At 37.8% G+C, this 25,820-nt stretch overlaps 2 protein-coding genes across 4 annotated transcripts in view; both read left to right on the top strand.

The window, feature by feature from the left end:
* Positions 1-1,408: 1,408 nt before the first annotated feature.
* LOC117224724 (inactive ubiquitin carboxyl-terminal hydrolase MINDY-4B) lies at positions 1,409-21,324 on the top strand. Of its 3 annotated transcripts, XM_076527400.1 has the most exons (11): positions 9,812-10,342; positions 10,438-10,687; positions 10,755-10,840; positions 12,598-12,815; positions 13,957-14,182; positions 15,028-15,093; positions 15,156-15,226; positions 16,706-16,856; positions 16,936-17,135; positions 17,818-17,970; positions 18,760-21,324. In XM_076527400.1, the coding sequence occupies exons 2-11, from the start codon at positions 10,621-10,623 to the stop codon at positions 18,803-18,805; spliced, it is 1,284 nt and encodes a 427-aa protein (XP_076383515.1). In that variant the 5' UTR covers positions 9,812-10,342; positions 10,438-10,620; the 3' UTR covers positions 18,806-21,324. The 3 variants fall into 3 exon arrangements, with proteins under 3 accessions (XP_033333724.2, XP_076383515.1, XP_076383514.1); XM_033477833.2 differs by lacking the exons at positions 9,812-10,342; positions 10,438-10,687 and adding an exon at positions 1,409-2,134; XM_076527399.1 differs by having other exon boundaries at positions 9,812-10,687.
* A 1,769-nt stretch (positions 21,325-23,093) lies between these two features.
* Cad96Cb (protocadherin Fat 4-like Cad96Ca) overlaps positions 23,094-25,820 on the top strand; it is a 31,220-nt gene continuing 28,493 nt past the window's right edge. The window contains exon 1 of the mRNA XM_033477882.2: positions 23,094-24,331. The gene's annotated coding sequence lies outside the window, so the exon portion shown is untranslated. The remainder of the gene's footprint in view (positions 24,332-25,820) is intronic.

Genomic DNA, 25,820 nt, shown 5'->3' with positions numbered 1-25,820 from the left:
CTCAGGATACCGATACAATTTTCTCAGTATAAATAATTTCGTATAAACATTAAAAAATCACCACTTTTCATTACGGTAAAGTGACTTGAGCCACTTTCAAAATAAATAGTTTAGAAAAATGACTGACATATATTAATTTTGTCCGACGTGTTTTACCGAAGTGATGTTTTGAAAGGACAGTGATTTACTAAAATTGTTGAATAAATTACATATATAATAATAATTTATACCATGAACATATTTAATATAAAGGTTTGATTTAAGTATTTTTTATTTTAATATTCATAAAATACAAAAATAATTGGTACATTTTGAAACATAAGTATAAGCAATTTATATGAAAATACATCGGTTCAATTTAATTTTCGTCATCGATAGGAGTGATTAAGTCCTCGGAAATCGTGTTTTGTTTCAAATTTTTTAAATAACTGTGGTATATTGGGGGTATATAATTAAGCAAGTCCATCGTGTCTTTGTATTTTGCTGAAGAAATAGGACGAGATCCAGCGTATAACGGATCCATTTCTATTTGTGAATAACGCCTAGGTCTTCCTCTTTTTGGCGACAAATCCAAAGTTAGAAATTCATCTTTTTCATCTAAAGTTAGTTTATAAAACATTTTATAGCCATCTGCTGGCGGGTCTGGAGGTAGCCGCCGCATCACTATAATATAATTTACAAAACTGCACTATTCTTTCGCACTTATCAAAATAAGTCCAGTGATCACAAGTTTTTTAAAAATACTGAAAATAATTCAAAACAATACTTCACACACACTTATCACACGTTTCTATTTCTTTTACACTAAGCCCCGCAATTAATTTCCCGAGTACAGCGACTTACGCCACTTTCAAAATAAACATGTTTGTTATACCGTTAATTAGCAAAACTTCTCTCGGACAAATCTCAATAGTTCTCAACTTATTGATTGCAAATTTTAAAGAAATGAAAAGATACCGTTCAATTGTAATTAGCGTTACCATTAACTCGATTTTTTTGAAAAAGTGACTTATGCCACTTTCAAAATAAACGGCTCAAGTAGTGAACGTATAGACCATCTTCTTGGTGAACATACAAGCATTTGAACGACGCCTCCTAAAACGGCGACAACATTTTCCAAATTGGACGAAACGACCTGAATCGACTTTTCTTTCTTCGGGACCGTTCGAGGCTCTCCGGCGTTTCCAGCATGTCCGATCGCGCCGATCGGATCGAAAGTTGTTTCGAACGAGGCGCGGACGTGATGGCTCACGAATTTCCTGATGTGCTCGGCCGCTCCAGCCTTCGGCTCTTCGAGTTCACGGCTCGTCGTTATGCCATATACCTATTCAGAGCTTGGTGGGACGGGTAGCTCGTGCGCGGCGCGATGAACCGAGTCGGCCGAAACCTGCCGGAATTATTAACTGCTGTCAGTCTAGGCAGCTCGATGCAGCAACGAGCACTTGACTGCCTCTTCTACCTTGTTAATGCAGCCGTGAAGAGACGCCGAGATCTCGCCGCGGATCAAACGTGTCGCGTCGAGGTGATCCTGGGAGGCCGGCCTTCCTCGAGAGACCGATCCTGGAAAATCGAAACGGCTGCTGCTCCTCGAAACTGTCAGGCCACGCGACTGCACGCGCAATGATCTCGCGTGTGTGGAGCTTGCTCGCGGCTTCTTCCACGAATGAGCATTGAACTCGAATCTATTTGTGAAACCGACGATCCTTGGTAATTTCGAGCGGCTTGCGAAATCGATCTTCTCACAGTTTTCCGTTGTTCGACGCATTATATTCGAGCGTCCTTGGAATCTTGAAACGTTTCATGGCTCGGTGTTCAGGGACCGTATAAATTTCATCGTTGCTTGCACGATACTCGGAAATATTTGATTGGTCAGGCCCGATTATGCGTTGCTGTTTCTCGTATTTCGAATGAGAAATCGTCTCTCCGACTATGACGAAGTGTCCTTAGGGGTCGACGAAACGTTTCACGGTTCAGTGTTCGACGTCCTCCGGCTTCAGAATCGACATGGAGGAACCGGAAGAGACCGAGGAGAGTACCAACTCTTCTTCGAGCACGCCGTCAGCATCCTCGGCCGCCGGCAAGAGACACTGCATGGAAATGCGCGCTGAGAAGCCGGGCTATCTTCGTCAGAAAGGTATATAGCAATCGAAACAACGTGGTGTTATGTGTATTTTGATTATTTGCCATACTCGGAATATGGGCCATTATATGTTTGGAATATTTGGCCATAGGCGGAAACCCGTTCGATTAAATGCTTCGCATTGCATAGAACTGTGTGCCAAGTTCCATCATAATTAGTACAATTAGCCTCTTTTTATACAAGCTCTGTACTTATATGATACTAATTTTTGCGCAAACACGCCTAATTTTCATGAATGGTGCATCACTTTTATGACTTTGTCCGTGACATCTTCTCAGTTGAAATCATCGTTTCGCGTTTACTTAATAATTTTATATTATATTTATTGAATAATAATAATTTATACCATATTTATTTAATAATAATAATAATTTATATTATATTTATTTAATAATAATAATTTATATCATATTTATTTAATAATAATAATAATTTATATATAATAATAATTATTATTATTAAATAAATATGGTATAAATTATTATTATTCAATAAATATAATATAAAATTATTAAGTAAACACGGAACGATGACTTCAACTGAGAAGATATAATATAAATTTATATATAATAATTTATATTATATACTTATTTAATAATAATAATAATAATAATTTATATTATATTTATTTAATATAATATAGTGACCTACTAGTTGAAAGTGATTCGCTGGACCATTTCTCTATAATTGGATTGGTTGAGTCTTCAGGCATCTTCTCCAAATAAAGAGAAACGTCAGTCGTCGTCAATAATGTTAGAAACAACTCTTAACGTTTCGTTGAAACTTCTATGTTTTTTCTATTGATAGCTTCGATCCCGTTTTGCAAGAAAATCGTACGTGGTCTATTCACGTTTTGTTGTTATTTTCGAGTGAAATACATTGATACGTTGACCGTCACATCAGCAGCACATGGGTGACAGTCAATTAGACAGACAATTAACCCTTTGCATTCGACTGGACTGACTCCGACTCACCGCTTAAAATTGTTACATAACGTTTCAAAATAATTTTAACATCGTCAAAGTTTATATTTCAAAAACTGTTAAAAGTGTAATTGTTTCAAAATTAATTGTCAGAAAAATGCACTTAAGCCGTACAAAATGGAAATACTGTAGGTCAGGAAAACTGTTTTTAATTCAGAGTTGAAATGGCTTTGAATGCAAAGAGTTAATTACGATGTGCGGTAGAACCTTGGTTCTCGTGTTGTAAATATAGGATGTCCCATAATTATATCAACACCCGGAAATGGGAGATTCCTGAGGTCATTTGAAGTAACTTTTTCCTTGGCGAAAATTCAAATCGCGTCCTCGTTTACGAGATATTAACGAGAAAACAGTGACCAATGAGAGATCGCGTACGGTCAATGTCCCGCCCTTGCGGCCATTGTCGCTGTGTCAGACGGCCGGCGCGACACGGCATTGGCCGCACGGGCGGAGCGCCGGCCGCACTCGCTCTCTGATTGGTCAGTGTTTTTCGTTAATAACTCGTAAAGGAAGCCGCGGATCGAATTTTCGCTAAGGAAAAAGTTACTTCAAATGGCTTCAGGAATCACCCATAATTATGTTAACATAATTATGGGACACTCTGTTCCATCGTTCTCGATCAAATTCCATTTGGACATCAGAGAATTCCAACATCGAAGATTCGCATAACGGTGGCATTATTCGAGCAGAAGAAATTGCATCGGCATCTATAGGCTGCGAAAGGATTAAAAGTAGCAATCATTGTAACAAGTTTGAACTTTGCGGGATCTTCCAGCGTCGATATTCAACGTGTTAAAGAGAGGCTAAAATTGGCGTCCCTGGCTACAAGGTAATGAAAGCACTCGTGATAACGATGGAACGTGATCAAGGTGGCTCGGTAACGATTTAGTTGGAAAGATTCGAAAGAGCCGAAGATTTGGAAGAAGAAGGTGCGAACAACCGAATCAGATCGATGATTCACGATGAGGAGCCGGCTTCTGCGGGGTAAATTAAGCCGCGTTATATCGGTGGGTGTAATCGGCGAATGCAGATGCCTGTTCCGACGCGAATTCGTAATTCGATAGACTCGATTGCACGCGAGCACGCGATTCCGCACGAGGCGTGTGCCAGGGGTAACATATCATCCGTTGTGTTCTGTTTGCCATTGCCGTGGAAAACGAATGACCACGTGCTGTTTGGTCGTAACGCTTGTCTGGAGCAACAACTGTATTAGAACGGGGTCTATGATGATACGATTGTGACACAATTTTTTGACACAAATGGACAAATTTGGGAAGAAGAGATACGATTATTCGAGCCTCGCGTCTCGTTTATTATAGTTGTCGACGATCGGTAACTGTAAACAACTCGAACAATCGTATCTCCTCTTCTCAAATTCTCCATTTTTGCGCGCGATCCGAGCGCGAATTAGGGAGAAATTACTGTAGCGGCGAAATCTGTCGAGCGTTAGCATCCTTAGAAAGGTCAATCATTTCAAATTCATGCCAATCGAATGATAAACGACAACGTTATGATAGAGCTTTTTGATCAAGTCTTTAATCGATGTTGAAATCGTATCATGGAAGAAAAAGCGGCTACTAAATCGAACGTAAGACATGGTAAAAGCGCATCGGAAACATTTCGGTTGATGCAGCAAGTGTATGGCGATGCTTGTTTAAGTCGATCAAATGTTTTCGTGTGGCATGAACGATTTCTGGATGGTAGGGAATCGCTGGAAGATGACCAACACACGGGAAGGTCAATTTCGATTCGAAAATCTGGAACGATCGAAAGAATACGTAATTTTATTGCAAATGACCGCAATGCTTCACCGAGAATGATGGAGGCGGCAATGAAGATCAACCGAGAGGCGATTCGGACCATTCTTCGCGTCGTATTCGTCCCGATTATCAAGATCCAGACGGTTGAACACTGCTGCACGATAACGCGCCATCTCACAAGTCAACTCATTGTTCGTCAATTTTTGGCCAGAGATCAAGTCCGTGTGCTCGATCATCCGCCATATTCACCTGATTCGGCCCCCTGCTACTTCTCTTTATTTCCAAAATTGAAATTGAAGTTGAAAGGATACTTTTTCGAAGACATTCCGACCATCCAAACAGCTTCAACGCGGCAACTAGAGACAATACCACAAAATCAGCTGAATCATGCATTTGAATCCCCCCTTTGAATCGCTGTAACAAGAGTATTGAAGCAAGAGAAGATTATTTCGAATAAAACAACGTGAGATTTTGTGTATTTTGTTTCTATTGTGTTCTACTGGTCCAGTCTTAAACTAATTAATTGCCGCATTGTCTCCGTGAACTGGAGACACGTTCTTTCTTAAAAATGTTACGGATCGGAAGGTTTGTATCAGTAGTGCAGAAAATTCTCTGCAATTGTTCCACAGCTTGTAAACAAAAGTGGACAATTTGGGAAGAGGAGATACGATTACTTGGGCCTCGCGACTCGTTTTTATAGTCGCCGATTGTTAACGACTATAAAACCGAGCCGCGAGGCTCGAATAATCGTGTCTCCTCTTCCCAAAAAGTTGTCCATTTCTGTCTACAAGATGAGGAACAATTGGAGACATTTTTTTTACCATTCCAAGTAATAGCAAAATCTAGAAAAAAGCATTTTGGTCATCGTCTGATAGACTAGTACCACCATCATCTTAATAAAATTCAAGTTACATAGTCCAGCCTTAAAAAACTTATTAAAATGTTTTAATAACTTAAAATCACTTTTAATAACAAAATCATTTTTAATTTTAAAATGTATACGAACACTTTTGTGGGCCACTATACGTAAAGATTTTTGAATTTGAATTCTTAATTTACACATTGCACATTTTAGATTGAGATAAATATATTACATTAATATAAATATATATATAAATATATATAACATTATACATATATAACCTATAACCTTTCCCCAAATTGTCAATTTTTGTGTACAAGCTGAGCGTCAATTAGGGAGAATTTATTGTACATGGGAAATGACTGAAAACAGAGGAATTGGGTGAACTGATGGAACTTGTATTTTATGACGACGAATTTTGATATAGTCTGTTTTGTGAAAAATCTCTTCTTTTAAAAAATGGCTCCATGAGTTCCATGATGGAAATAATCTGGTGTCTCACATTAGGGCAGGTCTCGCGTTATGCGACTTTATTTTAAGTCCGCTAAAAACCGTTTTAGTTAAGAAAATCATTTGAACTCGCTTTGTTTACGTATTACGTGTATTTTCTGGTTCGGTTAGATTCGAGGTTCAATACTTCATTAGATTGAGATAGTAAACGCAACTCTTCAGATTTTCATCTGATATGTCATATAAAAAGATGGTAGGGCAAAATGACTGGATTGTTAAAGCAGAAGGGTCAAGCTTTAAAATGAATGAAAGTTCGTTGTTGTACACAACTGGTTTTTTTTTCTTTCTTACGAAATTATAAAAAAGTGCACACATCGACAATCTATTGGGTTGGCAACTAAGTAATTGCCGATTTCGGTTGTGTGTGATGTCTCTCACTCCCATTTTTATGATACCCGTAAATGTTATATTATAAAATTATTATTATTATGTTATTTTTTATTATCCGTGAACGTTCACTTCTTCCATTTTTAATTATTATCTGTCGTTATTTTTCTTTAGTTTTATTTCACGTTGCAATGAATCCCAAAATAGAAGAAATCAATATTTCGAAAGGCTCACACACACACACACACACACACCTCTCTTTGGTAATTATCAATCATGTGGGTGGATTTTTTAAAACACTTTGACTGTTAATCTAACGATCATAAAAATTGTATAAAACCTAGGCATTTTATTTGATTGCATCGAAATTGTAAGTTAACTGAAATGTTACATGAAACGAAATTAAAATCTGTTTATATTGTTTATACTGTTGATCTAACAATTGTAAAAATTGTATAGAAACGAGGCATTCTATTTAATCGCATCGAAATTGTAAGTTAATCGAAATATGCAAAATTAGAGTCTGTTTATAATTTTCGATGTTAAAAGATTCGTTTATCGATTAAAAGAAAACAGTATTGTCGCAATACGTCAAAATTTAACATATGCATATGAAACAGTTAATACGATAACAAATAAATCAAAGTTCCGATGAAGTTTCAAAAGTTTCAACGAAGAATCCGTTATTCCTTTAGGTTTAGTTGATTATGTTGTACCTTATTAATTTATCTCACTTAGAATCGAAACAAAACAACATTTTGTCAGAGATACATCGGTAATATTCGACGGTAGAGCTTCAGTTTTATTTTAATAATATGAGAAATCTGCGCGATCAATGTATCTACATAAACGCATTTGCTGTTACAAAATGCTTGTTATTATATTGGGTTGGCAACTAAGTAATTGCCGATTTCAGTTATAGATGTCTCACACTCCCATTTTTATGATATCCGTAAATGTTATATTATATTATTATTATTATTATTATTATGTTATTTTTTATTATCCGTGAATGTTAGCAACTGGACAAATTGAATGCAGCGGTCAAGGAAAAGCGATCAGAATTGGTCAATCGTAAAGGTGCCATTTTCCAGCAGGACAATGCTAGGCCGCACACGTCTTTGTCCACTCGGCAAAAATTGATGGATATTGGTTGGGAATTGATGTTACATCCACCATATAGCCCTGATCTCGCGCCATCGGATTACCCCTTATTTCGATCCCTGGACAACTCCCTTCGTGGTAGAACTTTTAATGACGACGACGCTGTAAAATCTCACTTAACTCAGTTTTTGGTCGAAAAGGATCGGACTTTCTACGAGCGTGGAATTGTCAAGTTGTCAGAGAGATGGCAAAAGGTCATCGAACAAAATGGAAAATACATTAGAGATTAAACTTTGTTCCAAGTAAAAAAAAATTTTTTCATTTCATTGAACAAATCGGCAATTACTTAGTTGCCAACCCAATATTAGAAATCAGAGCGTGCGAATACTTTGTACAGCCAATATACACGTGCGGTGGCGTGATTTAAACAGCGTTTTTCGCTGCCATTCCCTTTCGCCCTACTGCGAAGCTCGCCGACAGGCACCAAAACAATTTTTCTATCAGTAAGAGCAAAAAAAAACCGGTCGAGAATGAAACTGGCTTACATTTTTTCGAAGCTCGAGACGTCACGCGACGCCAGGCAGTTCTTGCGGAACACGGTATACGTATGTATGTATGTACGTATGTACGTATAAATGTATGTATGTATGAATGAATGTACATACGGATGTATTTCTAACTGTAATGTTAAAGCAGCAAATGAAATGGTAGCGCGTTAAGTGGGTTTCGGTCGGAACGGCTTTTTCAATTTTCCCCGACGGTGCAGCTTCAAAAATTGCGGAAGTGCAGTCCGCGTTACATGCTCCGGCAAATAGAAAAAACGGCGGTTTAACCACATCGGCTGTCCCACCTCTGTGCACATCTTATTGAATTTAATGGAAATCCAGGGTCGTCAATTTGTTCCGGAGCGCAACGGTGCAATGTTGTTTGAGATTACAGTTAGTATCGCGGGGCATTGCATTTCAAATTTCGCATTGATTACATTATAAATACCAAGTATTTTTATTTTACAGTTCAGACACTTCCATGTAAGTGTAATTAATTCTCTTTATTACCAGATAATTTTCTATTTAACGCTTTAATGGCCGCTCACACAACAACAACATGTGTATGATGTTTTCATAATTATCACACAAAGGAAGAATATTAAATTTGTTGTTATTGTTGTTGTTGTTGTTGTTTTGCTTTATGCGTATATTCGCACGTGTTGAATTATTTCATGAATTTACATAAATATTGCCGGCCCCTGGCGACATTTGACTGCGCAGACCTGCGGCCATTAAAGTGTTAATACTGGAAACTGTTCAAATGATGAATTTAAAATGATTATTTAGAACGCGAAGATGCGTTTATGGCGAAGTATCAAGAAGATCTTACTTACTTGACAAGTTTCATATATCCAAAGTAATATGTAATAATATATATGTAATATATATTATATTATTATTATTATATTATATATATATATATATATATATATATATATATATATATATAATATATTGTATAGGTAATAGTAATTTTGTAATAATATATTACAAAATATATTGCTAATAATCCTGTACGGGGTTTCATAGCTTGATAAATAAACAAAAAAGAGATCTACTTCTTTGGATAGATCGTTCATTCGTTGCAATAATTGTACAATTTAAATGGTAACAAATCATTTTAATGAAATTATTTTAATGCTCTAGCACGAATAGTAATTATTTATTGGTCACATTGTGTATGTAACACGAGCTTCTGCCAACTATAAAGGAGTGTTTGTGCAAATCTGTTTAACAAATTCAAGGGGCGAATGACGTCTGCGTCTGTGCGTATGGTTAATTATATGAACAAGTTTCGACATTAGTGAATTTTCGTGGCGTTGGAAAATGTCACGCATTTTTCAACCCCTCCTTCAACCCCTTAACTTAGCACACATTTCTTATTATTTCATTTTAAGGCCAGAATCGTGAATCAACGTTCCAACTTGCTTTCGCTAAATTTCCAAAAGAAAATTTCGCGCCGTTCGAGTCCTTCGTGACAGAAGCTCTTGCACAATGCAAATAGAAAATGCCAATGTGCTTTCGAATTTAACCAAATCGAAAACTATTTTCTAATCAATTAAGCGTGCCCGTGACGTAAATTGGCGCGTTCGTAAAGGGGTTGAACGAAGGAAAATCGTCGACATAGAGCGACCGGTTCGGCACTCGTCGTCGACGGAAAGTCGTGCCAAGTGTTCGATCAGCGGTAATTAAGATGGCCGAGTGGCTTGCCGAAGAAGCTGTACGTCGTTTTGATCCGGCGGAATCGCGCACGCCGATTCACAACAGGATTAAATTGCTCGCGTGGTCTGAGACATGTATGGCCGAGAGACAGACAGACGTTATTGGGGCATGTCTATCGTCTATCCTCCCGAGTGTCTTCGGACATCCGAATTGACGCGTTTCGTGCGCTTCAACTTTCACGGACTTCTCGAGATATCAGCCCGGATAAGCGTATATAAAGGGACCTGGAATCCGGCACGAATCCCAATTGATATTCGATAGCTTGGTGCGCCGTTTCTGCGAGCGTGCATCACCCAGTGGTGACAATCGGTCAGGCATCCCGGTCCTGGACACCTCGGCGGAATCGTTGCTCCATCCGATCAAACCCCGCGAACGGATTTCTCCAAGTAGGATAAACCATTATCTCCGAGTCGATAAACCTGACATTGTCGACGTCATTTTATTTATTCACTTCGTTCGGTGTACCTTCTTCTTTTGGAAGCAAAACTTCGTGGTTCTCGAGAGGTTCGGTCATCGATGGACTATGTCAACGCACACATCGGTCCCCGATTATCCTGATCAGCGTCAACTGATTCGACCTTCTGATTGAATATTAACTCGTCAGTTAATCTCGTATGTATATGCGTTCAGTGGTTTCGTTTCCTCGAAAGTTGAAGCTCGAAGGATGCTATTGTCCACTAGAGCGGCAAGGTGCGCAGCTCTCATGGCGGAGCCGGACGAACTCTATCCAGGTGGATACTGAATTGTGGACGTTTCGACGGTGCTGGGTGACTTTAATGCCTCGTGTGTCTGTTCCAGAGAAAATTATCTATCCGCGGAACACGAGGGCGCTGGTCAAGACGGCGGTAATCGGCGGGAAACCGATCGAGGAGGAAATCTGCATGGTAATTTGCTTCATTCGTTTATTCGTTTTGTTCGAAATGTTCTAATTACTTACATTTTTCAACTGCAAAGTGACTTAAGCTTCCGATGGTCGATAATTAAAAACATTAACCCTTTGCACTCCGCTCTCCCCTCTCGTGGGACATCGTAATTCTAGCATATCACTCGGATGTCCCCTCTCGTGGGACATTCAAGTTTATTAGTGATTACGGGGAATTCAGTTATTTCAGCGTAACTTTTTCAGACATGCATGTTTCCCTGAAGTTTTCTCTTGAAATGTCACAAGAAATCAAATCAAAATATAGTAAAATTACTAAGATATATACAAGAAATGTCAGCGGGTTTTGACGAGAACGTGAGAGGCGTGCTCACGACGGTCCGAGCACTTCGAAGGCGCTATTTGAAAAGAGCGATGAGGCAAGTTTGTAGAAGAAAGGTCGGTATGCGAACATAACACGCACTGTATAGAGAGATTTATAATCATAAAATCTGGTGGAAAAGATTTTCAAAGCTGAACTCAGTCTGGTTTGAAGCGTCGAGCTGTATAGATAGATCTAACGGGTGAGAAAATCGGAAAAGTGATTCTTCTCTTGGTAAATAAATTGTTCGGTAAAAGTTTTTTTGGTAAATATCATCTTGTGAGTTAGTAATGACAATTAGATATTTTCAACCTATGTATTTATTCATATTTTTTATTAGAACAATGGCAAAACGTTCAAACACGAATGAGTCTCATGACACAAATAGTAGCGAAGATGAGCTCCAGATAGACGTTTATACAGATATGTTAGAAAGACTAACTGTAGAAGGTTTTCTTCTACAGTTAGTCTATCGTTTTGATAGCAGCGATAGTGATATCGTCCAAGCAACAAGGCGACGAGAGAAAGAGTTCGCATAGATAGCGATTACAACAACGAAACAAAATTATAAAACAAACAATAACAAAATTATAAAAAATAAAATATTGATTTTTTTGCAAATTTCTCGATTTCAGCCAAATTCATATAAGTCCAATATCATTATAATATGTTAGTTAGTTCCAAAACCATACTAAATAATACGAGGATCTGTAAATGCCCGTTTCTGCCGAAAAGTGGCGCTGAGTAGCTGGTAGCCAACGTCCAGAATGGTTCGGAGTGCTAAGGGTTAAATTTGTTTTGTTAAAGTTATAAGTTTTGTTAAACATTTAAAGACTTGCACGCGTCATAACAACGCTAAAATTCCCACGAAGCAATTTAATTAACGCCAGATTTACGGAGCACAAAAAACTGCTGTTTTATATTAATTTACGAAAGTAACAATAAGACGTTTTATTCTGATTTTTAAGAAGCGTTATTGTAACATTTGCCGTAAGTAAGTAAGTATCTTTACGAATAATCTTTATCAATAATCGTAAATTAAAACATTAGTGATCCGTCATTTTGACGGGTTCCGTAAATCTAGTGTTAATCGAACCGAAATTAGAAAGTTAAAATTTATCATGGCGGATGACACTGCAACTCTTTCGCGTCCGAAACGTCCTAGTCAAATTCAGTTTGCTCGAATATACCGCGATGAAAATGTATTTTCAAAATTATAGATAAGAGATTAGTGTCACCCATGCTTGACCGACGCGGCGCCCAACGCGATAAACGCGTACGATTTCGGAGCGCAATCGCGGTAAAAATTACGAATAATTGCGCGAATTCGTGTTAATTCGAGAGGTTTCGAGGCTTACGTTCGAATTGTTCGCTATTAATTATTTCATTTCGTGCAACAGGGCTTGAGGGCGGTGGTTTATGGGAGTTCTGCCAGTCCACCGAAGCCAGAATGGGCAAGAACGGGATTGACCCTGCGACCTTATGGACAAAGCCTGGCATTCGGGTTACGCGCGACGAGGAATACAACGAGGGGACTCGTCACGGCAGTGCAGGCAATCATGCTCAAGCATTTCCTCTTCAGATGCAACAGACAGGACGTCCGCGCGAATCCAGAAAGGTAGACGCCATCTTAGACCGTAGCGTGCAAAGCCATTGTATCGGAACAATCGGCGTGACTAGAAAGAAGTACAGTAATTTCTCCTTAATTCGCGCTCAGATTGCGCACGGAAATGGACAATTTTTATAATTACCGATTGTCAACAACTATAACAACAAGACACGATGCTCGAATAATCGAATAAAATCCTTTTCTCAAATTCTCCATTTTTGTGCGCAATCTGAGTGCGAATTAGGGAAAAATGTATTTGCATACCCAAATTATTCGAAGACGACTTTTTGTAAATGAGCAGCAGCGAATGTAATGTACGGTCGATGATTCTCAGTGTGTTCATGATGCGCAAAAATGATGTTTTTAGTTAGATTTCACTGATTTACTGTTGTGGAAGAAAGTACAATGTAAAAATATCGTTTCATTGCGTTACTTTTGGAACTGCGCAATTATTTCTCAAGAATGTACGAGGGTTAACAGAAACTAAATTATTAATCTTTTAGGCCCGACGCGCCACTATAGTGGCTTTCGCGGATGTCATCTCTCTGGACGACGCGCCACTATAGTGGCTTGCTCTAGCAGCTTACTCGCTCATCGTTTGAACCAAATAATCGTCTTCATATGCATTGTTTCACACTTCTTTTGTCTTTACATCGATTTACAACAGTCTACAGGGTGTCCCAAAAATGTCTCGCAATCCGGAAATGGCGGGTTCCTCGGATCATTTGAAGCAACTTCTTCCTTTACAAAAATGTTCTCCGAGGCACCGTTAACGAGTTATTAACGAAAAACAGTGACCAATAAGAATCGAGTACGGCTGACGCGAGGCGGCCCAGCCAACCAGCGCGCGAAGCCCAGCTCCGCTCATTGGCTCGATCGCCTCGCGCCAGCCGAGCTCGCCTCTCGTTGGTCACTGTTTTTTGTTAATAACTCGTTAACGGTGCCTCGGAGAAAATTTTTGTAAAGGAAAAAGTTGCTTCCAATGGCCCGAGGAACCCGCCATTTTCGGATTGCGAGACATTTTTGGGACACCCTGTATATACAGACAGAATATACAGTATCAGACTCTGCCGTCCAGAGAAATAGCCTCGCGCAGAATTCAGCCGTACCTAAAAGGTTAAACAATCTCAATAATTGTTCATGCCGGCAGCTTACTGAAACCTTCCTACGACCGACAAATCGATGTATTAACCTCGTCGATAGCCGAGATCATTTGGCGGTGCGCCGGCGGTTTCGTCGCAACGAGCTCCGGTTCCTCGGCGAATCAAAATATCAGCGGAAACGCGAACGTTCCGAGAGCTATCGTTGTCCTGCCCCAAGAAACAGCCTACTTGCAACATAGCGTGCAATATTTCCAAGATGGACTGACGGAAACAGTGAGTAAAAGAAGCCAAACAAGGATTGCGTACTTGCTCGAGTGATCGTTCGGTCTGGGAACGAAATTTTGCGAAATTTTGTAAATTTTCTTAACTGAAGCTCAGCATGGGAACAAAAATTGACAATTTGGGAAGAGCGAGGATTAATCGTTTACGATTATTTATTTATGATTAATCGGGCCTTGCGGCTTGTTTTTATAGTTATTAATTGCCAACAACTATAAAAAATATAATAATATAATAATATAATAATATAATAATATAATAATATAATAATATAATAATATAATAATATAATAATATAATAATATAATAATATAATAATATAATAATATAATAATATAATAATATAATAATATAATAATATAATAATATATAATCTCGAATAATCGTATCTCCTCTTCCAAAATTGTCCATTCTCTCTCTCTCTCTCTCTCTTGTGCACAATCTGAGCGCGAATTAGGAAGAATTTACTGAAAATCGTGACCCCTTCTTCTTAAATTTATTAATTGTTACTTCGCAAGCAATTAATGAAACTCCAATAAGGCGAGGGAAAGTTTCGAATACAAATTAAAGTTACAATCGATCAATTGTGACGAATTCATTCGTACACTTGTGTACACGTGGCACCGTTTCAAATAAAATCTTAAACGACACTTCACGAGCAATAAACCACGAAAAGTGAAATGTCTGAAGAGTCGAGGGCCCTTAAAAGTTCAAATTAATTAAACCTGTTGATATCGCGTAGCGATGAACGGTCACTTGAACTGTACAAAATATCAGCAACACGAACGATTAACGATCCAGGAGCACGATTAACCCAGTTGGTGTTTTCATTTTCATAGCTTCATTTGTTCGAATTCGAGTCTCTCGACGATCTCGAGATATTCATCAAGAGATACTTGTATCTGGTAAGTATTTTATACTCCTTTAACAAACGTTCCATTCTTAATGTGTCTTTCGTTGGATTTAGTTCCAAGACGAGGGTGGTCCCGGTGCCAAGTTGCTCTTGTACAGTGCCGTTCTTTCCAGAGGTCTCTCTAAGTGAGTACAACTTAAATACTGAATGTGCCATTGAGATAATCTCGCCACAGAATCATCAATATGACTATATCATCAACGCGACAAGTGTTTATATATAAATCTACTTTGAAATCTCTATCGTTTTTGTCGTCATTGATCAACTCTGGGTTAACCCTTTGCCGTCGAAACTAGTTTAATTCGAAATTATGGCAAGTACAATAATCGCGATTTTAACAGTTTTTTAAGCATAGGCATAAGTCACTTTGTTTTTAAGTCGTTATTAAATCGTTAATAAGGGTTTGCGTTTTAACACGTTTGAAAATATGGATGCTAACTTTCGAGAAGATTTACTTGTATTTGTTATCTCAGGATACCGATCATTTTCTCAGTATAAATAATTTCGTATAAACATTAAAAAATCACCACTTTTCATTACGGTAAAGTGACTGGAGCCACTTTCAAAATAAATAGTTTAGAAAAATGACTGACATATATTAATTTTGTCCGACGTATTTAACCGAAGTGATGTGTTGAAAGGACAGTGATTTACTAAAATTGTTGAATAAATTACATATATAATAATAATTTATACCATGAACATATTTAATATAAAGGTTTGATTTAAGTATTTTTTATTTTAATATTCATAAAATACAAAAATAATTAGTACATTTTGAAACATAAGTATAAGTAATTTATATGAAAATACATCGGTTCAATTTAGTTTTCGTCATCGATAGGAGTGATTAAGTCCTCGGAAATCGTGTTTTGTTTCAAATTTTTAAAATAACTGTGGTATATTGGGGGTATATAATTAAGCAAGTCCATCGTGTCTTTGTATTTTGCTGAAGAAACAGAACGAGATCCAGCGTATAACGGATCCATTTCTATTTGTGAACAACGCCTAGGTCTTCCTCTTTTTGGCGACAAATCCAAAGTTAGAAATTCATCTTTTTCATCTAAAGTTAATTAATAAAACATTTTATTGCCATCTGCTGGCGGGTCTGGTGGTGTAGCCGCCACATCACTATAATATAATTTACAAAACTGCACTATTCTCTTTCGCACTTATAAAAATAAGTCCAGTGATCACAAGTTTTTTAAAAATACTGAAAATAATTCAAAACAATACTTCACACACACTTATCACACGTTTCTATTTCTTTTACACTAAGCCCCGCAATTAATTTCCCGAGTACAGCGACTTACGCCACTTTCAAAATAAACATGTTTGTTATATCGTTAATTAGCAAAACTTCTCTCGAACAAATCTCAATAGTTCACAACTTATTGATTGCAAATTGTTTTAAAATGAAAAGATACCGTTCAATTGTAATTAGTGTTACCATTAACTCGACTTTTTTGAATAAGTGACTTATGCCACTTTCAAAATAAACAGCTCAATTATTTCCAAAAATGGTGTTACAATTTTTAATGGCGCCCGAGAGTCGCCATTCGAGTGCAACGGCTTCACTGTTCTACCTTTTCTCGACGTTGCAGAGTACGAGCTGACCTCGAGGACCCAAAAGCGTCGATATTGAGCGGCTGTCCGGAAGAAGGTCCCATCAGCGTGGTGATCCTGCTGTTAACCGGTCGTGCATCGCCTCACCTCCACAATGGGGTGATGCACGTGGGGGATGAAAACACATACGTCAGTTCTTGCTTGTTCCCTTAATTAATCGCCTCGCATTACTAACCTTGACCTTTGCTGTACCCGTGAATGTCCATAGGCCGTGCCGCAATGGGGCGTTCTGGTGAGAAGCGAAATAGGGTTTCTGGTTCACGAGGGAGACGCGCAGATCAGCAAGCAGCCGGGTTCGAGGTTGAAAACGCCCAGTCTGCCCATCTGGGTCACTCTTTGTCATGGTCACCATGGTGTTCTTTTCAACACGAATCGGGAACTGCTCCGCAATTACCATGCTGAACGCAGGTAATTATTTCGTTGCTGAAGGAAGAAAAATGAGGAAAATGAAGACGTGCACTGCAACGTTCGTGTAGACGCACATTTTTGGAATAACGTTGAAGTAGACTTCAATGAGTAAATTCTCCCTAATTGACGCTCAACTTGTACACAGAATTGGACAATTTGAGAAGGGAGGTACGATTATAAATGTGATATTACAGCTCGTTTTTATAATTATAATATAATATATATTACATACGTATATTGTGTTATAGGTTATATATACATATATATAATATATTATATTATATATATAACTTATATTATATATAGGTTATATTTATAATTATAATATATTTATATAAATTATATTAATATAAATATATATATAAATATATAACATTATACATATATAACCTATAACCTTTTCCCAAATTGTCAATTTTTGTGTACAAGCTGAGCGTCAATTAGGGAGAATTTATTGTACATGGGAAATTATTGAAAACAGAGGAATTGGGTAAACTGTTGGAACTTGTATTTTATGACGACGAATTGATATAGTCTGTTTTGTGAAAAATCTCTTCTTTTAAAAAATGGCTCCATGAGTTCCATGACTTTATTTTAAGTCCGTTAAAAATCGTTTTAGTTAAGAAAATCGTTTGAACTCGCTTCGTTTACGTGTATTACGTGTATTTTCTGGTTCGGTCAGGTTCGAGGTTCAATACTTCACGTGCGGCGGCAGTCATGCTACCTTGACCGTGGACACCAGATCAAATTCTGACAATGATTCCGAATTCGATGGGCCGAGCAAAGAGCTAACGGACATGGCTGCGACACCTTTGGAAAAACTGATTCGCTCCAAGTAAATGCTTTAAGTATTTTACTATAGTTTCCACGGAAATAGCATGACCGATTAGAATGTTCTCTATATTTTAATCAACTATAAAGAGGAATACATATGAACGCGAATTTAACACGAGTCCCTGTGAAATTTACAGGACGTACAATTAAGTAAAAGTGCTGCCAGAAGTCGAATAAAACAAAAGATTCAACTCTAGCTAGTTTCTTCTTTTAGAAAAAGAAAGATCGCAATTGAGTAAATTTACTCGCATTCTTTAGAACTTGGCATATTGCATTTTAATAATAATTTAATTGTTGTCTTACATGTTTAGAAATTAATAATTATCGATTATATCGACATATTGTCGATATTTTATTTATTTTACTATTACTTATTACTATTATTTATTTTATTATTACTTATTTTACTATTATTTTACTATTATTTTACTATTATTTATTTTATTATTACTTTATACTACTATTACTTATTATATTACTACTAGATTTATTTATTTTACTATTTAATGTAAGCACAATTTAATTCTTATTTGCGCAATTTTCATCTTGTTAACGCTAAGAATGTTAATTGGAACATGTTCATTGCAAATTTTATTCAGCTGATCGTTATCAATTTGTTGATTGCAAAAGAAAGATCTGTTTTTACCAAAAAGATTTGTAAGAATTGACTGTTCATCGAAATGCGCAGGAAGAGTTAAAGTTCGTTGAACAGTGTAATTAAGACAGCATGTTAACCATGTCATCAGGGACGAAATAGCAAGCCATTGACTATGTCTTTTATCGCTTGCAGATGGCAAGACGCTTGTATACAATGGAACGGAGCTCCCCTAATGTAAACGGCAACACTTTCACCCGTATCTCTCTATGACTTCACCGATTTTAATTATCCACGTGTCTTCTCCGTGTTCTGTTGTTCGATCGCTGCAGCCCCGCTAATGACTTCATAAAAAAGTTTCTTCGGAAATAAGGGAATATATGTATTTTCGCCGGAACCTCGATCCGAATCGGTGACGGGAGAATCGATACCGTTTGATGAATTCGACAAACACCTGCCGACACGCGATCGCGTGAATCGCAACGCTTTCGAACTGCATGGAACTAACGATTCAACAAATAATTGCACATAGATCATTCTTCGCGCGATAAATAATTGACGAATTTCGTTTCGGTCCGAAGGTCCGTGGCGCCTTCGAATTCGTCTCGAACACCAAATATTTTCGTACGATTCTAAATTAATATCCCGAAAGTATTGGGTTGGCAACTAAGTAATTGCCGATTTCAGTTATAGATGTCTCTCACTCCCATTTTTATGATATCCGTAAATGTTATATTATAAAATTATTATTATTATTATTATTATGTCATTTTTTATTATCCGTGAACGTTCACTTCTTCCATTTTTAATTATTATCTATCGTTATTTTTCTTTAGTTTTATTTCACGCACGTTGCAATGAATACCAAAATAGCAGAAATCAGTATTTCGAAAGGCTCAACACACACACACCTCTCTCTTTGGTAATTATCAATCATGTGGGTGGATTTTTTCAAACACTTTGACTGTTAATCGAACGATCATAAAAATTGTATAAAACCTAGGCATTTTATTTGATTGCATCGAAATAGTAAGTTAACTGAAATGTTACATGAAACGAAATTAAAATCTGTTTATACTGTTTATACTGTTGACCTAACGATTGTAAAAATTGTATAGAATCGAGGCATTCTATTTAATCGCATCGAAATTGTAAGTCAATCGAAATATGCAAAATTAGAGTCTGTTTATAATTTTCGATGTTAAAAGATTCGTTTATCGATTAAAAGAAAACAGTATTGTCGCAATACGTCAAAATTTAACATATGCATATGAAACAGTTAATACGATAACAAATAAATCAAAGTTCCGATGAAGTTTCAAAAGTTTCAACGAAGGGTTTGTTATTCCTTTAGGTTTAGTTGATTATGTTGTACCTTATTAATTTATCTCACTTAGAATCGAAACAAAACAACATTTTGTCAGAGATACATCAGTAATATTCGACGGTAGAGCTTCAGTTTTATTTTAATAATATGAGAAATCTGCGCGATCAATGTATCTACATAAACGCATTTGCTGTTACAAAATGCTTGTTATTATATTGGGTTGGCAACTAAGTAATTGCCGATTTCAGTTATAGACGTCTCTCACTCCCATTTTTATGATATCCGTAAATGTTATATTATAAAATTATTATTATTATTATTATTATGTTATTTTTTATTATCCGTCAATGTTAGCAACTGGACAAATTGAATGCAGCGGTCAAGGAAAAGCGACCAGAAATGGTCAATCGTAAAGGTGCCATTCTCCAGCGCTTATTTCGATCCCTGGACAACTCCCTTCGTGGTAAAACTTTTAATGACGATGACGCTGTAAAATCTCACTTAACTCAGTTTTTGGTCGAAAAGGATCAGACTATCTACGAGCGTGGAATTTTCAAGTTGTCAGGGAGATGGCGAAAGGTCATCGAACAAAATGGAAAATCCATTACAGATTAAACTTCGTTCCAAGTAAAAAGAAATCTTTTATTTCATTGAACAAATCGGCAATTACTTAGTCGCAACCCAATAAAACAGTTTCGAAATATATCCACACGTTATTTTCAACTGAATGAAATTATTGAAGAAAGGAGGGGTTACCCAGATTATGTTGCTGATGAAAAGAGTGTTCCATCGAATCGACAATTTACCGTGTACTTCACGGTGGGAAATCAATCTGTTTCGGATGAAGACCCAAGAAGATCGTTTCAAACCGTTTGATCTCGAAGATGTCCGTATCGTCGAGTGACAACCTAGACCAACAATAAGCATAAATAACTCGCGCGACGGAGGAAACTATGCCACGGATTGAAGAAGAAATTTTTGAAAGCGTTCTGTTCATGTTGTGGAATTTCGATGGAAAAAAATGTCATCCTTGAAAAGCCAGATCTTTTAGAATTTGCATAACCCAATAAACGACCCTTAAAAACGTGTGCATAGTAAATTCCCGCGGTATGATAGAAAGCTTGTTTAATCGGACGTGTTTTAATTTTTTCTTAGAAATATTTTAGAATAATATATTTTGGTTGGCAGACCATGCATCGTCGCAGTGAAAATGTAAACTAAATTCATGCCAAGTTCTCAGTCCCTATAGAATCAGTTTGTGATGTGAACGAGATAATAGGGTGTTCCACCTCCGCAAAGTGTTTCTAGAATATAAAGTGTTTTTAGAATACAACAATAATGAATTATGTAACCCCCGAAACTCAGTAGTTAAAATGTTATTGTTAACAAGAGTCGATATGTGAATATAATGAATACATAAACTTTGACCTTTACCCTCTAGATTTTATTCGACATATTTTCTGCAACGAATTCGAAACATCAAAATACATATCCGAGTTCTGAAATATTTACAAATAAATATGAAAACAATGTTAAAGATCTTTCGAAGTGAATATTCGTTTTTCATTTAATTGGAAAAACAAAGCTTGGACAACTCAGATTATTTATACGCGAAAATGATTAAATACAAACAATTCAGAAGTGGTGTCAACGAATATTGACAATATTGCATCGATGATATAGTCGATAGATATCATGAATGATGTTATCTGCGAATATTCACGAACCGGAATGATGTTGAGAATCTTGAAATATCTACGACATTATTAGCCATTAGAAGGTACCTGGAAAGCGTTGAAATGTCACTTACATTCCTTTGTTTCCAAATGCTTCAACTCTTCATTCAACCTCCTTCTTTCCGTGTCGCAAAATCATACTACTTCCGGGAAATGAGGAAATTCCTGAGATCATTCGAAGTAACTTTTTCCTTGGCGAAAATGCAATCCACCGTTTCCTTCACAAGTTATTCACTAAAAACAGTGACCAATGAGAGGCGAGATCAACTGGCGCGAGATGGCCGAGTCAATGAGCGTAACTGGACTTCGTCCGCTCTTTAAGCTCGCCTCTCATTGGTCACTGTTTTCCGTTAATAACTCGTGAACGATGCCTCGGAGAAAATTTTTGTAAAGGAAAAAGTTACTTCGTATGACCTCAGGAACCCCTTATTTCCCAGAAATACCATAATTTTGGGACGCGCTGTTTATCTGAACCGTGTAATAATATCTGTCATATATTTTGAGATATTGAACGTGTTACAACGATCTCTGTGTTACATCACCGATCTCCCCTGCCATGATATTAAATACTACAAAGACCAAAAGAGTCGAAGAGTTTCAATATACAATAAATTATCTCTCCAATTGTGCCTCAAGTTTGAGAACAAAAATGGGCAATTTAACTCTTAGCACACTCCGAACCATTCTGGACGTTGGTTACCAGCTACTCGGCGCCACTTTTCGGCAGAAACGGGCATTTACAGACCCTCGTATTATTTAGTATGGTTTTGGAACTAACTAACATATTATAATGATATTGGACTTATATGAATTTGGCTGAAATCGAGAAATTTGCAAAAAAATCAATATTTTATTTTTTATAATTTTGTTATTGTTTGTTTTATAATTTTGTTTTGTTGTTGTAATCGCTATCTATGCGAACTCTTTCTCTCGTCGCCTTGTTGCTTGGACGATATCACTATCGCTGCTATCAAAACGATAGACTAACTGTAGAAGAAAACCTTCTACAGTTAGTCTTTCTAACATATCTGTATAAACGTCTATCTGGAGCTCATCTTCGCTACTACTTGTGTCATGAGACTCATTCGTGTTTGAACGTTTTGCCATTGTTCTAATAAAAAATATGAATAAATACATAGGTTGAAACTTTCTAATTGTTATTACTAACTCACAAGATGATATTTACCAAAAAAACTTTTACCAAACAATTTATTTACCAAGAGAAGAACCACTTTTCCGATTTTCTCACTCGTTAGATCTATCTATACCGCTCGACGCTTCAAACCAGACTGAGTTCAGCTTTGAAAATCTTTTCCACCAGATTTTATGATTAAAAATCTCACTATACAGTGCGTGCTATGTTCGCATACCGACCTTTCTTCTACAAACTTGCCTTATCGCTCTTTTCAAATGGCGCCTTTGAAGTGCTCGCACCGTCGTGAGCACGCCTCTCACGTTCTCGTCAAAACCCGCTTTTTACTATATTTTGATTTGATTTCTTGTGCCATTTCAAGAGAAAACTTCAGGGAAACATGCATGTCTGAAAAAGTTGCGCTGAAATAACTCAATTCCCCGTAATCACTAATAAACTTTAATGTCGCACGAGAGGGGACATTAGAGTGATATGCTAGAATTACGATGTCCCACGAGAGGGGACGGCGGAGTACAAAGGGTTAAGAAAAGGAGTCACGATTATTCGAGCGTCGCGGTTCGTATTTATAGTTATTGACAATCGGCGACTGCAAAATCGAGCCTCGAGGCACGAATAATCCCCTCTCCCCAAATTGTCGATTTTTCTTCACAAGCTGAGGGACAATCGGAGAGAACTTCTTGTACTGCGTTCGACCTACTAAAATTATAAGGACAACGTTTCGCATGAAGGTCCACAACTCGGCCACAGCAACCAGAAACGCGCCAAAAAGAAACGGATTCTTTCGTAATCGCTGATACCTGCGTCGATACAGCTGGCAACTACTAGCGAGGTCCCGATGAAAAATCGAAGAACAATGGTGATCCCCGGCACGGAACGGAAGCCATCGGTTTTCCCGGCCGTCGTCGAATTTCGGCTTTCACGCGGCTGGGAAAGCGGAGGGTAGCGTGCGCGCTCGCGGCACACGCATACTAGCGCAATTTCCACCTGACGAAAGTAAATACTTACTCGGAAGCGGGGCCAGGAAGGCGTTCGGTTGGCCGTCGGTGTTCCCCCCTTTCGAACAATGGGGCACTTCCCGAGTGCCGTACCACGGAGCTCTTTGCACGTTCGCGTTTCGTTCTGGCGAGTCCTGCTGGCCGTTGCCGGACAAGTGTCTTATCCCGGTGTCCCGCGTGCGGAATACGTGCCAGGTCTCTTGGACCGCCTGGAACCTCGCGAATCGTATAGAAATATATTTTCGGCACTCGAGGGAAACCTAGGCTCCTACGGGTCGAAAGAAATCGAACGAAAACAGGTTCGCAAGCTCGATGGGGTACCCCGACGCCAGATGCCGAGGGACCTAAAGTGGAGAGGCAGAAAGTGTGCGCCGGTGTTTGGTTCTCGTTTAAAGGATGACACCGAAGTGAACGTGTAGCCGGTTCCCGCGAACGGTGATGGTTTGAATGGAGATATAGTTCTTGTTGGTGGTTTGCGGCGATTTAGGGAACCCCTCGGAGCGGCGAAGAAGCTTGGAGCGTTGCGCGGTTGATTATTCGACGAACGCTGTTTGTGGTGAGTAAACTGATCGAAATTAACGCGCAACGCCGGGGAACGATGTGTCCGGCGTTTTGTTATTTCGAACGTTTTGTGAACGTAGCTTCTAACGTGTATTGTATATTAGGTCTACCGGAAAGTTCTGTCCGTTTGAGAAATGAAAGGAAATAATAGATTTTTCATAAATTCAGTAATATTTATATATATATATTGTACAATATGATTTCCGTCGTTACTTATGGCCTCTTGCTAGCGTGATGGCAATTTGTGAGCAACATTTTTCAAAAATGTGTGTCTCAAACGAATTTGTGCATATCTATTGAAATTTGCAATGACGTTATCAGACAGAACTTTCCGGTAGACCTAATATTAACGCTAGATTTACGGAGCACGAAAAACAGCTGTTTCGTATTAGTTTATGAAAGTAACGATAAGACGTTTATTCTGATTTTTATTTGGAAATTTTGTGAATTATTTGTTCATTTTTATTGTAACATTTGCCGCGTGAGTAACATATAAATTGAATAAATAACTCATGAATGTATCTTTTGCGATATGAGTAATCGTAAATGAACAAATTTGTGACCCGGATTTGTTTTGACGGATTCCGTAAATCTAGCGTTAATGTTTTATGGCGGAAAGAATTAATGCAATTAAATGATCAGTTCGCTTGTTTGTCTATCGTGCAAGGGTGGTAGCGATGTACTGGTTTCTTATGCCCTTAGGGTGGAATCTTGCTTCGAAGATGTGTCTCCGCTTGCACAATTAAAAGCGAGCCGAGTATACTCGTCGAGTAAATTACGGTTGAATTCATTTCTAACAAAATCGCTATCGATTCACGCGAAACAAGAGTTTTTTAACCCGTTCAACAGTGAGAATCCAGGCGGCTCTGAGATGCCATTAAAAATACAGTCACGAGACAAGCGTTAGCCGACTTCTTTTGATAAACCGTGTTCGTTCATTCCGACTCCTCTTTCTTCGTTTTGTCTGAAATTTTCCTCCGAAAATTTATATTACGCGTAAATAAGAATAAGAACATCGGATGCCCGGAGAAAAGAGAAGGTAGGCCAATTTTTAATTATTTTTCGTATTGGCTTGGCAACTAAGTAATTGCCGATTTGTTCAATGAAATAAAAAATGTTTTTTTACTTGGAACGAAGTTTAATCTGTAATGTATTTTCCATTTTATTCGGTGACCGTTTGCCGTCTCTCTGACAACTTGAAAATTTCATGCTCGTAGAAAGTCTGATCCTTTTCGGCCAAAAACTGAGTTAAGTGAGATTTTACAGCGTCAACATCATTAAAAGTTTTATCACGAAGGGAGTTGTCCAGGGATCGAAATAAGTGGTAATCCGATGGCGCGAGATCAGGGCTATATGGTGGGTGTAACATCAATTCCCAACCAATATCCATCAATTTTTGCCGAGTGGACAAAGACGTGTGCAGCCTAGCATTGTCCTGCTGGAAAATCACACCTTTACGATTGACCAATTCTGGTCGCTTTTCC

This window comes from Megalopta genalis, unplaced genomic scaffold (assembly GCF_051020955.1).
Source record: "Megalopta genalis isolate 19385.01 unplaced genomic scaffold, iyMegGena1_principal scaffold0020, whole genome shotgun sequence".
NCBI lineage: Eukaryota > Metazoa > Arthropoda > Insecta > Hymenoptera > Halictidae > Megalopta > Megalopta genalis.
This window is presented reverse-complemented; position numbering and strand designations above follow the sequence as displayed.